Genomic DNA, 15,338 nt, shown 5'->3' on the forward strand with positions numbered 1-15,338 from the left:
GCAGATTCAGCTTAAAACAACTATTTCTGAGTTCTCTGAAGTTCAACGTATGTCCCACATTTATCATCCACGAAAATCCTCTCTATCTTTCAAAGCTCTCCTCAAACACCCCTTTCGCCAAGAAACCTTTCCCAGTCCTTTAACTGAGTAGAGTCCCCTACAGTTTTGGAAGCCTTGCAGCGTTTTGGATTTTTGTATCTCCTTTACAGTACCTACGTTGCTATACTTTGTAATATAGTAATCATACACTTGTCTCATGTTAAAGTCCTTGCTTCTACCGATACTAGTGTACATAGAGACACACACACACACACACACAGACACACACACACACCACTTAAAATTTTGAAATGTATTTTATATTGGATCCTCTTCAGTGTTTAATACGGGGTTTTTCACACAGTAGATGCTTAATACAGGTTTTACTTGAATCAACAAATACAGGTATGTTGACTAATTATAGATTCTATCTTTGCATAATGTACTTGCACAAAGCAGCTGTTGGAAAACACTCATTTATCAGTAAGTCTGGCTTCTCTCTTGAACTCTACTCTCCCTTATTCCAGTTCAGGTACACTTGCTCTCCTGTTTCCATACTTGAAAACTGTAAAGACTCTACTGACTGCTTCTTCAGGAGCTATTTGTTTAAGCTAACCCCCTGGATTCTGGAATATTCCTTAGAACCACAGGAGCTCAGCCTTCTCCCCAAGGAAGGCAGCCGCAGTGGTTTTTCATTCCTGTTTGCTCCTCACAATATATCCTCTTCTCAATCCTTCTATCCACCCACTTCACCCCCATTTCTCTTGCCTTCCCCACCCAGTTTTCCAGTTCACAAGTCTTGGTTTTCCCTTCTTCCTGCTCTAGCCTTACATATTTTTCACACTTCCTGAATGTTCCTCTTTCTTCTCAAGTCATCATTGATGTTGACCAGGAGGCCATGAGGCCAAGTAACTTTGTAGTTAGACATTCAGGTTCCCAAGTCAGGGATACCTGGATTCTAGTCAGGTAGTTATTAGTTGGTGACTCTGGGTGAGTTACCTAACCTCTTGCTCCCTCAATTATTTTCATCTGTAAAATAAGAATACTAATTGTACCTACCTGAGAAAAGAACCAATAAATTAATGAATAGAAAGTGATTAGGATTATACCTGGCATGTCATAAACTCTCAATTTAATTTTGGCAATTATAGTAAACAGTTTCCAGTCGATATTAATTTTTTCATTTAAAAATGCTCATTATATTTATTTTTTAAACTGAATTTAGAGGCACCAAGACTTTGGCTCAGCCTTAGAGAGCTATGGTCGTTGAGTCAGTAATGTGCTTAGAAGATGCCTGGCATAGCAGATCACCAGAATAACTACTGGAACAGCTCTCTCAGGAATCTGAAAAACTCATTCAATCAACAGCCATCACAGAGATGAATCGTTTCAAGTAGTATTGCATATTCAATGGAAGAACTGAAGGCTGAGAATAAATATAGAAATATGAAAGTTGCTGACCCTGACAAAAAATGGATTAACGTTCTATCCTTGTGTGAGACAAACACTACCCAGTGCCCTGACACAATGCTACATTGTCATTTCTTATTTGAAATTCTACCTTCCAACACTGAGGCTACAAATCTGTTCCATGTCCCCAAGGGAAAGAGCAAACTCTGTAAATTTTAGCCCTAGACCTTTCTGACTGGTGAGTCACAATGATGAGATCAGGATTTGGGCTTCCACGAGAAAATTAACATAAATCATGAGAAGACACTCTGTGGGAAATTAAGTGAAATGGGGGCTGCACTCTGAACAAAGGAGTTGAGTTTTCAAAATGGCCTTAAATTGATGAAAGCTTTGGATATTAAATTTCACCATTGCATTTACAATAAATTAAATGCTCTTAGTCAGATAGGAGTAAGAGTTCATTTTTCAAAGGAGTATTACAAAGCAACTAAGATAAATACAGCTATGTCTCATCCCTCTAGACAGTCCACAGTAACGATTCTCAGCTATTGATGCAAAAGACATTTCCCCTGGCCCACGTCAAAGCAACAGCTTCTCCCCATGAAGAACGTATCTGGCTGTGGAATTTGTGCATCCTGGCGAGGGAGAGGGGACAGGAAAGTTAAACTAACTGCAGCTCTCACTGTTTTTGTTGGACTTGCACCAAACCATAAGTGCCCTTCAGCATCGCTCAACTATCTCTCCCTTAAACACCCACCAAAAATCTATCCAGTCCAAAAAACTGTCCAATCCCTATTAAAAATAAAATATTACCTCAAACAAAAATAATTAAATAAAATTAGAGATCTAGGCATTTAGAAAACAAAGAAATGAAAACATTCAGGATACTTTCGACTATCTCTGTCTGGATCTAGAGCTACTACTTTGTCCATGAGTTTGCAGCAAAGAGCTAAGTGTCACTTCTGTTTCTTCTCTTCAGTTCTCTGACTGAGACTGCAATCCTTAATAACATTCTTAGCACTGCTAAATTCCATTAAACAAGGAAAAATTTTGTAGCCACAGGATTTAAACTATGGAATGTTTATACTCAGGGTTTTCTCACTGCTTATCATTGTTTTACCATTATCTACTATATAAACACTTCTACTTTGCACAAAACATTGTGTCAGACTTTGCAGATGACAGATGGTAGGACAAAATATCTGCTCTAAGAGATTAAAGAGATAATAAAGATGAGACATTTACATAAATACCACAAAACTATACCAAATATGACTAGTTGTTATATAATATGAATAATGGAGCTGTAATAGCTTAGAGAGGCAGAAGTCACATCTCACTGGATCACTCAGGGAAGACTTCACAAAGGAGGTGGTATGTGATCTGGATCTTGAAAAATGGGTAGGACTTGGATGGATGGATATGGTGGCCTTGAGGTTGGAAAAGGCCACCATGTGGATGGAATGGTATAAAGAAAGGCAGAGGCTCCAGAAACTACAGAAAGGAAGTGATTAAATTTGGTACTGCATGTAGGATAAATGTAAGGGTGAAGTCAGAAATTGCTAAGGAATGTTAGGTTGAAGGCAGGTTATCAAAGGCATTGAATGAGGTTATACATAATTCAACAGGCAATGCGGAGCCAGGTGGAGTGATTTTTCCAGCAGAATCGTAGAAAGAAAACTCTGGCAGTGATGGGTAGTAACGGTCTACTGGGGGGAGAGATGAGGAGTGTAAGTCAATCTGGATACCTATTCTGATAACCTGTGATGGAACCAATGATGGTCTGAACTGGGGTGAGGTCGTGGGGGTGTGCAGGGCATTTTAGACATTTAATCCATATGTGCCTAATACTACACAAAGGGGTCAAGACATGAAAGAATAAAAAATGATTCTGGGGGGGGGACCTTTAAGATGGCGGAGGAGTAAGATGTGGAGATCACCTTCCTCCCCACATATACATCAAAAATGCATCTACATGTGGAACAACTCCTACAGAACACCTACTGAACGCTGGCAGAAGACCTCGGACCTCCCAAAAGACAAGAAACTCCCCACGTACCTGGGTAGGGCAAAAGAAAAAACAGAGACAAAAGGATAGGGACGGGACCTGCACCAGTGAGAGGAAGCTGTGAAGGAGAAAGGTTTCCACACACTAGGAAGCCCCTTCACTGGTGGACACGGAGGGTGGGCGAGGGGGCGGGGGGCGGGAAGCTTCGGAACCACGGAGGAGAGCGCAGCCACAGCGGTGCTGAGGGTAAAGCGGAGAGATTCCCACACAGAGGATCGGTGCCGACCAGCACTCACCAGCCTGAGAGGCTTGTCTGCTCACCCGACGGGGCGGACGGGGGCTGGGAGCTGAGGCTCGGGCTTCGGAGGTCGGATCCCAGGGAGAGGACTGGGGTTGGCAGCGTGAACACAGCCTGAAGGGGGCTAGTGCACCACGGCTAGCCAGGAGGGAGTCTGGGAAAAAATCTGGACCTGCTGAAGACGCAAGAGACTTTTCTTGTCTCTTTGTTTCCTGGTGCGCGAGGAGAGGGGATTAAGAGCGCCGCTTAAAGGAGCTCCAGAGACAGGTGCGAGCCGCCGCGATCAGTGTGGACCCCGGAGACAGGCATGAGACGCCAAGGCTGCTGCTGCCGCCACTAAGAAGCCTGTGTGAAAGCACAGGTCACTCCCCACACCTCCCCTCCCGGGACCCTGTGCAGCCCGCCACTGCCAGAGTCCTGGGATCCAGGGACAACTCCCCCGGAAGAACGCACGGCGCGCCTCACACTGGTGCAACGTCATGCTGGCCTCTGCCGCCGCAGGCCCGCCCCGCACTCCGTACCCCTCCCTCCCCCCGGCCTGAGTGAGCCAGAGCCCCCGAATCAGCGGCTCCTTTAACCCTGTCCTTTCTGAGCGAAGAACAGATGCCCTCAGGCGACCTACACGCAGAGGCGGGGCCAAATCCAAAGCTGAACCCCAGGAGCAGTGCAAACAAAAAAAAGAAAGGGAAATCTCTCCCAGCAGCCTTAGGAGCAGTGGATTAAATCTCCACAGTCAACCTGATGTACCTGCATCTGTGGAATACCTGAATAGACAACGAATCATCCCAAATTGAGAAGGTGGACATTGGGAGCAACTGTAGACTTGGGGTTTGCTTTCTTCATCTAATTTTTTTCTGTTTTTATGCTTACTATAATTGGTAGATTTGTTTATTGATTTGGTTGCTCTCTTCCTTTATTTTATATATATAATATATATATTTTTCCTTTTTCTGTTTTTGTGAGTGTGTATATGTATGCTTCTTTGTGTGATTTTCTCTGTATAGGTTTTCTTTTACCATTTGTCCTAGGGTTCTATCTGTCCTTTTCTTTTATATATATAGTTTTTAGTGCTCGTTATCATTGATGGAATTGTTTATTGGTTTGGTTGCTCATTTCTTTTCTTTTTTTATTATTTTTAATTTTTTTATTTTAATAATTAATTTTTAAAAAATTTTTAATTATTTTCTTTCTTTTTTTTTCTCCCTTTTCTTCTGAGTTGTGTGGCTGACAGGGTCTTGATGCTCCGGCCGGGTGTCAGGCCTGAGCCTCTGAGGTGGGAGAGCCGAGTTCAGGACATTGGTCCACCAGAGACCTCCTGGCCCCATGTAATATCAATCAGGGAGAGTTCTCCCAGAGACCTCCATCTCAATGCTAAGACCCAGCTCCACTCAACAACCAGTGCTGGATGCCCCATGCCAAACAACTAGCAAGACAGGAAAATAACCCCACCCGTTAGCAGAGAGGCTGCTTAAAATCATACTAAGTTCACAGACACCCCAAAACACACCACCGGACACGTTCCTGCCCACCAGAAAGAAAAGATCCAGCCTCATCCACCAGAACACAGGCACAAGTCCCCTGCACCAGGAATCCTACACAACCCACTGAACCAACCTTACCCACTGAGGGCAGACAACAAAAACAACAGGAACTATGAACCTGCAGCCTGTATAAAGGAGACCCAAAACACAGTAAGTTAAGCAAAATGAGAAGACAGAGAAATACACAACAGATGAAGGAGCAAGGTAAAAACCCAACAGACCAAACAAATGGAGAGGAAATAGGCAGTCTACCTGAAAAAGAATTCAGAGTAATGATAGTAAACATGATCCAAAATCTTGGAAATAGAGGGAGAAAATGAAAGAAACATTTAACAAGGACCTAGAAGAACTAAAGAGCAAACAAACAATGAGGAACAACACAATAAATGAAATTAAAAATTCTCTGGAAGGAATCAATAGCAGAATAACTGGGGCAGAGGAACGGATAAGTGACCTGGAAGATAAAATAGTGGAAATAACTACAGCAGAGCAGAATAAAGAAAAAAGAATGAAAAGAATTGAGGACAGTCTGAGAGACCTCTGGCAGAACATTAAACACACCGGCATTTGAATTATAGGGGTCCCAGAAGAAGAAGAGAAAAAGAAAGGGACTGAGAAAATATTTGAAGAGATTATAGTTGAAAACTTCCATAATATGGGAAAGGAAGTAGTCAATAAGTCCAGGAAGAGGAGAGTGTCCCATACAGGATAAATCCAAGGAGAAACACACCAAGGCACATATTAATCAAATTATCAAAAATTAAATACAAAGAACAAATACTAAAAGCAGCAAGGGAAAAACAACAAATATTATACAAGGGAATCCCCATAAGGTAAACAGCTGATCTTTCAGCAGAAAATCTGCAAGCCAGAAGGGTGTGGCAGGACATATTTAAAGTGATGAAAGGGAAAAACCTAAAATCAAGATTACTCTACCCACCAAGGATCTCATTCAGATTCGACTGAGAAATTAAAACCTTTATAGACAAGCAAAAGCTAAGAGAATTCTGCACCACCAAACCAGCTTTACAACAAATACTAAAGGAACTTTTCTAGGCAGGAAACACAAGAGAAGGAAAACACCTAAAATAACAAACCCAAAACAATTAAGAAAATGGTAATAGGAACATACATATCGATAATTGCCTTAAAGGTAAATGGAATAAATGCTCCAACCAAAAGACATAGGCTGGCTGAATGGATGCAAAAACAAGACCTGTATATATGCTGTTTACAAGACACTCACTTCAGATGTAGGGACACATACAGACTGAAAGTGAGGGGATAGAAAAAGATATTCCATGCAAATGGAAATCAAAAGAAAGATAGAGTAGCAATTCTCTTATCAGACAAAAAAAACCTTTAAAATATAGACTATACTATTATAAGAGACAAAGAACGATACTACATAATGATCAAGGGATCAATCCAAAAAGAAGATATAACAATTGTAAATAGTTATGCACCCAACATAGGAGCACCTCAATACATAAGGCAAAGACTAACAGCCATAAAAGGGGAAATTGCCAGTAATGCAGTAATAGTAGGGGACTTTAACACCCCACTTTCACCAATGGACAGATCATCCAAAATGAAAATAAATAAGGAAACACAAACTTTAAATGATACATTAAACAAGATGGACTTAATTGATATTTATAGCACATTGCATCCAAAAACAACAGAATACTCTTTATTCTCAAGTGCTCAGGGAACATTTTCCAGGATAGATCATATCTTGGGTCACAATCAAGCCTTGGTAAATTTAACAAAATTGAAATCGTATCAAATATCCTTTCTGACCAAAACGCTATGAGACTAGAAATCAGTTAAGGGGGGAAAAAAAAGTAAAAAACACAAACACATGAAGGCTAAACAATACGTTACTAAATAACCAAGAGATCACTGAAGGAATCAAAGAGGAAATCAGAAAGTACCTAGAGACAAATGACAATGAAAACGCGACAACCCAAAACCTATGGGATGCAGCAAAAGCAGTTCTATGAGGGAAGTTTATAGCAATACAATCCTACCTCAAAAAACAAGAAACATCTCAAATAAATAACCTAACCTTACACCTAAAGCAATTAGAGAAAGAAGAACAAAATAAATCCAAAGTTAGCAGAAGGAAAGAAATCATAAAGATCAGATCAGAAATAAATGAAAAAGAAATGAAGAAAATGATAGCAAAGATCAATAAAACTAAAAAGCTGGTTCTTTGAGAAGATAAACAAAATTGATAAACCATCAGCCATATGCATCAAGAAAAAAAAGGGAGAAGACTCAATTAACAGAATTAGAAATGAAAAAGAAAAAGTAACAACTGACACTGCAGAAATACAAAAGATCATGAAAGATTATTACAAGCAACTATATGCCAATAAAATGGACAACCTCGAAGAAATGGACACATTCTTAGAAACGCACAACTTTCCGAGACTGAACCAGGAAGAAATAGAAAATATAAACAGACCAATCACAAGCACTGAAATTGAGACTGTAATTAAAAATCTTCCAACAACAACAAAAAGCCTAGGACCAGATGGCTTCACAGGCGAATTCTATCAAACATTTACAGAAGAGCTAACACCTATCCTCAAACTCTTCCAAAATATAGCAGAGGGAGGAACACTCCCAAACTCATTCTATGAGGACACTGTCACCCTGATACCAAGACCAGACAAAGATGTTACAAACAAAAAGAAAACTACAGGCCAATATCACTGATGAGCATAGATGCAAAAGTCCTCAACAAAATACTAGCAAACAGAATCCAACAGCACATTAAAAGGATCATACACCATGATCAGGTGGGGTTTATTTAAGGAATGCAAGAATTCTTCAACATATGCAAATCAATCAATGTGATAATCTATATTAACAAATTGAAGGAGAAAAACCATATGATAATCTCAATAGATGCAGAAAAAGCTTTTGACAAAATTCAACACCCATTTATGATAAAAACCCTCCAGAAGGTAGGCATAGAGGGAACTTACCTCAACATAATAAAGGCCATATATGACAAACCCACACCCAACATCATTCTCAGTGGTTAAAAACTGAAAGCATTTTCAGTAAGATCAGGAACAAGACAGGTTGCCCACTCTCACCACTATTATTCAACATTGTTTTGGAAGTTGTAGCCACAGCAATCAGAAAAGAAAAAGAAATAGAAGGAATCCAAATCAGAAAAGAAGAAGTAAAACTGTCACTGTTTGATGATGACATGGTACTATACATAGAGAATCCTAAAGATGCTACGAGAAAACTACTAGAGCTAATCAATCAATGTGGTCAAGTAGCAGGATACAAAATTAATGCACAGAAATCTCTTTCATTCCTATACACTAATGATGAAAAATCTGAAAGAGAAATTAAGGAAGCACTCTCATTCACCATTGCAACAAAAAGAATAAAATACCTAGGAATAAACCTACCTAAGGAGACCAAAGACCTGTATGTAGAAAACTATAAGACTCTGATGAAAGAAATTAAAGATTATGCAAACAGATGGAGAGATATACCATGTTCTTAGATTGGAAGAATCAACATTGTGAAAATGACTATACTACCCAAAGCAATCTACAGATTCAATGCAATCCCTATCAAACTACCAATGGGATTTTTTACAGAACTAGAATTAAAAATTTCACAATGTGTATGGAAACATAAAAGACCCCAAATAGCCAAAGCAATCTTGAGAAAGAAAAACAGAGCTGGAGGAGTCAGGCTCCCTGTTTTCAGACTATACTACAAAGCTACAGTAATGAAGACAGTATAGTACTGGCACAAAAACAGAAATATAGATCAGTGGAACAGGATAGAAGGCCCAGAGACAAACCCACGCACATATGGTCACCTTATCTTCGATAAAGGAGGCAAGAATACACAATGGAGAAAAGGCAGCCTCTTCAATAAGTGGTGCTGGGACAACTGGACAGCTACATGAAAAGAATGAAATTAGAACACTCCCTAACACCGTACACAAAAATAAACTCAAAATGGATTAAAGACCTAAATGTAAGGCCAGACAATATAGAACTTTTAGAGGAAAACATAGGAGGAACACTCTATGACATAAAACACAGCAAGATCCTTTTTGATCCACCTCCTTGAGAAATGGAAATTAAAACAAAAATAAACAAATGGAACTTAATTAAACTTAAAAGTTTTTGCACAGCAAAGGAAACCATAAAAAAGATGAAAATACAACCCTCAGAATGGGAGAAAATATTTGCAAATGAAGCAACTGACAGAGGATTAATCTCCAAAATATACAAGCAGCTCATGCAGCTCAATATCAGAAAACAAACAACCAAATCCAAAAATGGGCAGAAGACCTGAATGAACATTTCTCCAAAGAAGATATACAGATTGCCAACAAACACATGAAAGGATGCTCAACATCACTAATCATTAGAGAAATGCAAATCAATACTACAATGAGGTGTCACCTCATTGTGATATCTCAGAATGGCCATCATCACAAAATTTACAAACAATAAATGCTGGAGAGGGTGTGGAGAAAAGGGAACACTCTTGAACTGTTGGTGGGAATGTAAATTGATACAGCCACTATGGAGAACAGTATGGAAGTTCTTTAAAAACCTAAAAATAGAACTACCATATGACCCAGCAATCCCTCTACTGGGCATACACCTTGAGAAGACCATAATTCAAAAAGAGTCATGTATCACAATGTTCATTGCAGCTCTATTTACAATAGCCAGGACATGGAAACAACCTAAGTGTCCATGAACTGATGAATGGATAAAGAAGATGTGGCACATATATACAATGGAATATTACTCAGCCTTAAAAAGAAACAAAATTGAGTTATTTGTAGTGAGGTGGATGGACCTAGAGACTGTCATACAGAGTGAAGTAAGTCAGAAAGAGAAAAACAAATACTGTATGCTAACACATATATATGGAATCTAAAAAAAAAAAAAAATGGTACTGAAGTACCTAGGGGCAGAACAGTAATAGAGACATAGACATAGAGAACGGACTTGAGGACACGGGGTGGGGGAAGGGTAAGCTGGGACAAAGTGAGAGAGTGGCATGGACATACATACACTGCCAAATGTAAAATAGCTAGTTGGAAGTAGCCGCATAGCACAGGGAGATCAGCTCGGTGCTTTGTGACCTCCTAGAGGGGTGGGATAGGGAGGGTGGGAGGGAGGATGATGCAAGAGGGAGGAGATATGGGGATATATGTATACATATAGCTGATTCACTTTGTTATACAGCAGAAACTAACACACCATTGTAAAGTAATTATACTCCAATAATGATGTTAAAAAAAAAAAAAATGGTTCCAGAAAGGTGATCTTGCCTAAATGAGAGAAAAGAGAGAAGGCAGGAAATAGCACATTTCGGGAGGAAGTTGAAAATAGCCTAGGACATTCTAAATGGGGGTGCTGGGGAGACAGATAAATAAGGATCTGGGTCAGCAACATAAATACAGGATTCAGGGTTTGGAATAAGGTCACCACCATGGACAACTATGGTGACCGGGATGAGCACTACTCACCAGAAGAGAAAGCAGAGGATGAAGAGTGTCCATAAATGTTAGTACCACCCATTTCTAATTACCACGCTAATCTTGAGAGCCTGAGTCTTTCTTCTTTGAAATTATATGTGATAAACAGCATTTGAAACAAAAAGAGAAGAAAAATGCAAGTTCAAAAGCTCTTGAGCTCTCACCCCTTGTCAGCTTTCTGAAATGAAGTGGTCACTTTGACGATGTTTTCAAGATCCTGACCCTTTCAAACAAACAAACTCAAGTCAATGAAGGAGCTAAAATGTCTGATCTGTGTTCAGTGAAGAAAGCAAAACTCCAAGTGTTATCAGGAGTTACTGAGTTTAACTGAATAACAAAATAGTCTGTCATGTCAGCTCACGGCATTCACACACACACACACACCAGTCACTCCACCTGGGCATTGGCTCTGCCATCTACTGCTCACTGAAATAACTACAGTTTCTCCTAAAGACTGATATTGGTTGTACACAATTTATATACTTAAAAGGATATGGATAAATTGGGAGATTGGGATTGACATATACACACTACTATATATAAAATAGGTAACTAATAAGAACCTGCTGTATAGCACAGAGAACTCTACTCAATACTCTGTAATGGCCTATATGGGAAAAGAATCTAAAAAAAAAAGGGTGGATATTTAAAAAAAAAAGGATATGGAAAAAAAATTCAATTAACTGCAAAAGTAAACACAGAAACATGTTCCGAAGTTTTTCTACCAACCAAGGAGCATTAAGCAACATATTCAGATGATCAATTAGTCCCTTATATGAGGTGAAAGTATCTGTCTTCTTATGTTTCCAAAGGGAAAGAAAGTACATTTAAAACTGTAGCTGAGCTTGAATCCCCTCTGGTCTCCCTAGGTCATGAAAAGGAATAATTAGGGAAATCCTTATAGCTTTACCTGTAATTAAGACCTGTGCTTCATAAATGATATCTTAGAAAGTTAATAGCATTCCATGAAGATAGAATTTTGTAGTCAAGGAAATTTGGGAAACATAACCAACTTTTAGAGATTTGGAATATGTATAAGCACACTGAAGGTTCTGGGAAGTTCATGATAGAGAGCTCTATTCTGTTGTGTTTCCTAAACATGTAAGCCATTAAATGCTTCTTTCACAAAACATTCATTGACATCTTGTGGCACATGGGACATAGTTTGGGAAAGATAGAGATAGAGCTGTACCTTAAGGTACTAAGTACAGGGTACTCTCCCCAAAGGTAAGATATCTGTGTGATGCATGCCTGAGAGTCAAGGGAGTTAATAAAGAAAATAAAAAGTATGTAAGTTTGGCACTTTGGAAAATGTGTTTCAGTCAAAAAAAATTGTCTGAAAAAATTGGCTTATTATAATGGTTAAGATGGTAAATTATGTTAGGTTTTTAACCATAATAAAAAAATTGGTTTATCATATTGATAGATCTATAAAATAACATTGTTCAAAAACTAATTTTAAAAATAGTGTTTTTCAAATAAATAAATAAATATCCAAAAGAAATACTAAATTGGATGGGATGTTCAAGACAACAGGCGTAAACCAGCATTGTCGGGGGAAACCTTGCTCAAAAGCATCAGTGCAATTTGTAAGCCTTTTTCTGATGGTGCAGGTGAAGCTGAATATGATCTTGTCATACAGCCAGTTCTAGGCAAAGCTTTTGCAGATGTTCAATCAAATAACTATATTTCCACCTATTCACTTACACGTCAACAACAGCTGTTTTCCTGTCTTAAGGGGTTTAATCTTATTCTGTTATCGTGTTCAGACAATTTTGGTTGCTCATAATGTAATGCTTAGAATAGAAATAAAAGGAATAAAATTCTGTAGGTACATATAAAAACATTTATTACCCACAATTGAAGTCAGCTGGAAAACTGATTTGTCTATTTTATTATTAATTTTAGGTATGTTTGTGTTCCAACAAAGCATACTTTATCATATCTACAATTACACAGATATAGATATATAGATATAGATCACTATACCTTGTATTTCTTTCAGCAGATCTGCTGGTTTCTGTATATGCACTTGGTTTAGGTGGACATATCTGCCTATATTTTTCAAGTTAAAGATAATGTCTGTTAGGTAAGAAAACACTTCTCTGTTAGATTTAAATTTATGAGAAAACATTTACATTCAAAGAGATGAAAGTGTGTTTGAACAATAGCAATACTGGAGATAAAAATCTTCTAAATATGTTCATGTTCATTTTATTTTAGTTTCCAGTCATCAATAAAGAATTTTTACACTTATCTCTATTAGATAATGATACAATATTTAAAAATAATAAGAATCAGGGCTTCCCTGGTGGCTCAGTGGTTAAGAGTCCGCCTGTCAATGCAGGGGACACGGGTTCCAGCCCTGGTCCGGGAAGATCCCACATGCCGCGGAGCAGCTGAGCCCGTGCGCCACAGCTACTGAAGCCCGCGCCCTGGAGCCCGTGAGCCACAACTGCTGAGCCCGCATGCCACAACTGTTGAGGCCCACGTGCCTAGAGCCCGTGCTCTGCAACGGGAGAGGCCACCTCAGTGAGAAGCCTGCGCACTGCAAAGAAGACCCAACGCAGCCAAAAATAAATAAATAAAATAAAAAAATAATAAGAAGAATCATTTATTGTTAGGTATCAGAGAGATTTTTTTCTCAAAGACTTATCCCATTTGAATACTATCAAGAAATATGTTTTCTCAGATAAGATGGTAAAGACTTTCATATTTCCAGTACACCCACCACATTGAGAAAGACCACACTGAGTTGTTAGAATTAAATTTTACAGTACTAGGTTCTGTTACAATTTGTGATATGACTTTTCTCTGCTGTTTTTCTAAGTATCTGATTGGCCTACTTATACATTCTTGCTTGTTCTCAAGAAATTATATTCAACTATTTTTTTTGTACTCCTGAGGACATGTGTTAATTACATAGGAAACACTTCCCTTTCATATTCTTTCATTAAAGTCATCTTGCTGTGATTAAAGCAATCAGGGTTTTAACATGCAAGTTGTCCTCATTTTATATTTAAGATCATTTGTGGAAGAAATAAATTAGAGTAGTAAAAATGGATTAGACCCATTCCCATGGAATCTAGCTTCTTTTGAATCTGTACAAGGTCACTGCTCTAGAGTCCCGAGTTTTAGGTTAGAATTTAGGTCGTACTAACACCAACATTTTTTAGCCCCCTAAAAAATCTTATTCAAATTAAGATTTAATTGTTCAGTACTATCAGAGTAAAAGGAAAAATAATGTAAGATAGAAAGCCTGAGAAGTTATTTTTAAGAGTATAATTATAACCGTTGCACAAATTAAAAATTATAAATCTGGCCTATATTTTAATTAATTCAATGAAGAAGTATTCTCTTAACATTAAAAAAAGTATCCTCTCCTCCCAAGGACAAAATTTCAAAGGTACTGTGAAATTTCACTGAATAGAAATTCAGACCTGGGTTTTTAACTCTTAGGTTGAATGCCTAAAGCTACACAGCCCTGCCACCCAATCAGCATTTTCTGGCTGAAGTTACCCCCTTAATAAAGAATAGTTCTCAAATTGTCTTACATGTTGTCAAAAGAATCACCATCAAAAAGTAAAACTACAAAAGAATCAAAGGCAGGCCATTAAGCAAATCTAATGTATTCAGTCTTCATTGAGATACCATTTTTTAAAACTCTCAATAATAATGGAAGTGTGCCATGTAGGTCTTGAAAAACAGTTCGATACGATATGATTAAACTGTTTAACAGGAACACATGGGAAGATGTTCAGATCTCTGAATTTGTTTTTAAGTATTAATTATAGAGCACTGGAGATTTAAAGTAGAAAAGCAAGTCTGTCTTTTTTTCTTGGTTCGGAGACAAGTTAATTAGAACATTTTTTCAAATTTTGTTATAGTTTTGAAATAAATTACAAATGTCTCAATTAAAATAAGCCTAAAGAACTACCCACTTCCTGGACATGACTACTGTTTAGTTTCTATATTGAAAGTACTTCCATAAGACAAGTAATGGCCATAAGTATCCAACGACAAACATAAATACACGTTTGTGTGGGCAAATAGAATTAGAAAATCTTTCCAAGTGCTTCTTCAGTGAATACGCACACAAAACATACACATGCTTTGCACAGAACAAGTCACAATTCACTTGCTTTCATTTCCCTTGAACTTCATTTTGCAAGAAATTCTGGAGTGCTAGGTCTTACCTGTTATCCCGCCTCAGCTGGTTAGGAGATGAAACAGGAGAACTGGGCTTTGGAGGTATTGGAGGGTGAACAGTTGGTTCCCTTTAGAACAGAAACAGCAGTTCATTTCACCATGGAAACACAGTAAATTTTAGCATCTATTCACCAAATGCATTTATTGTCTATATGGAAATAGCTCATGCATCTTACAACCCTTGTGCATGAGCTACCTGAAAGGCCAGGATCTTTGGAGCTCTAAACTTTAAATAAGTCAAATTACAGGTATTTTAAAAGTTCATTTAATCAGATTTTTGGAAAC

At 38.3% G+C, this 15,338-nt stretch overlaps 1 protein-coding gene across 28 annotated transcripts in view; it reads right to left on the reverse strand.

Moving 5' to 3' along the window:
- Window positions 1-15,338, reverse strand: part of SCEL (sciellin) — a 140,268-nt gene that overhangs the window by 65,411 nt on the left and 59,519 nt on the right. For 24 of the 28 annotated variants that reach the window (XR_016388614.1, XM_089899240.1, XM_089899251.1 and 21 more), the window contains 2 exons: window positions 15,041-15,121; window positions 12,834-12,899 (listed from right to left, as the gene is read on the reverse strand). The exons of 3 other annotated variants lie outside the window; for them this stretch is intronic. Coding sequence is in view for 24 of the 25 variants with exons in the window: in XM_089899240.1 (XP_089755366.1) it covers window positions 12,834-12,899; window positions 15,041-15,121 (147 nt within the window). In the remaining variant the exon portion in view is untranslated. The remainder of the gene's footprint in view (window positions 1-12,833; window positions 12,900-15,040; window positions 15,122-15,338) is intronic. One more of the 28 variants, XM_089899247.1, reaches the window with a different exon arrangement.

This window comes from Delphinapterus leucas, chromosome 18 (genome assembly GCF_059928025.1).
Source record: "Delphinapterus leucas isolate spDelLeu-1000000601 "Yukka" chromosome 18, BTC_Dleu_Yukka2, whole genome shotgun sequence".
NCBI lineage: Eukaryota > Metazoa > Chordata > Mammalia > Artiodactyla > Monodontidae > Delphinapterus > Delphinapterus leucas.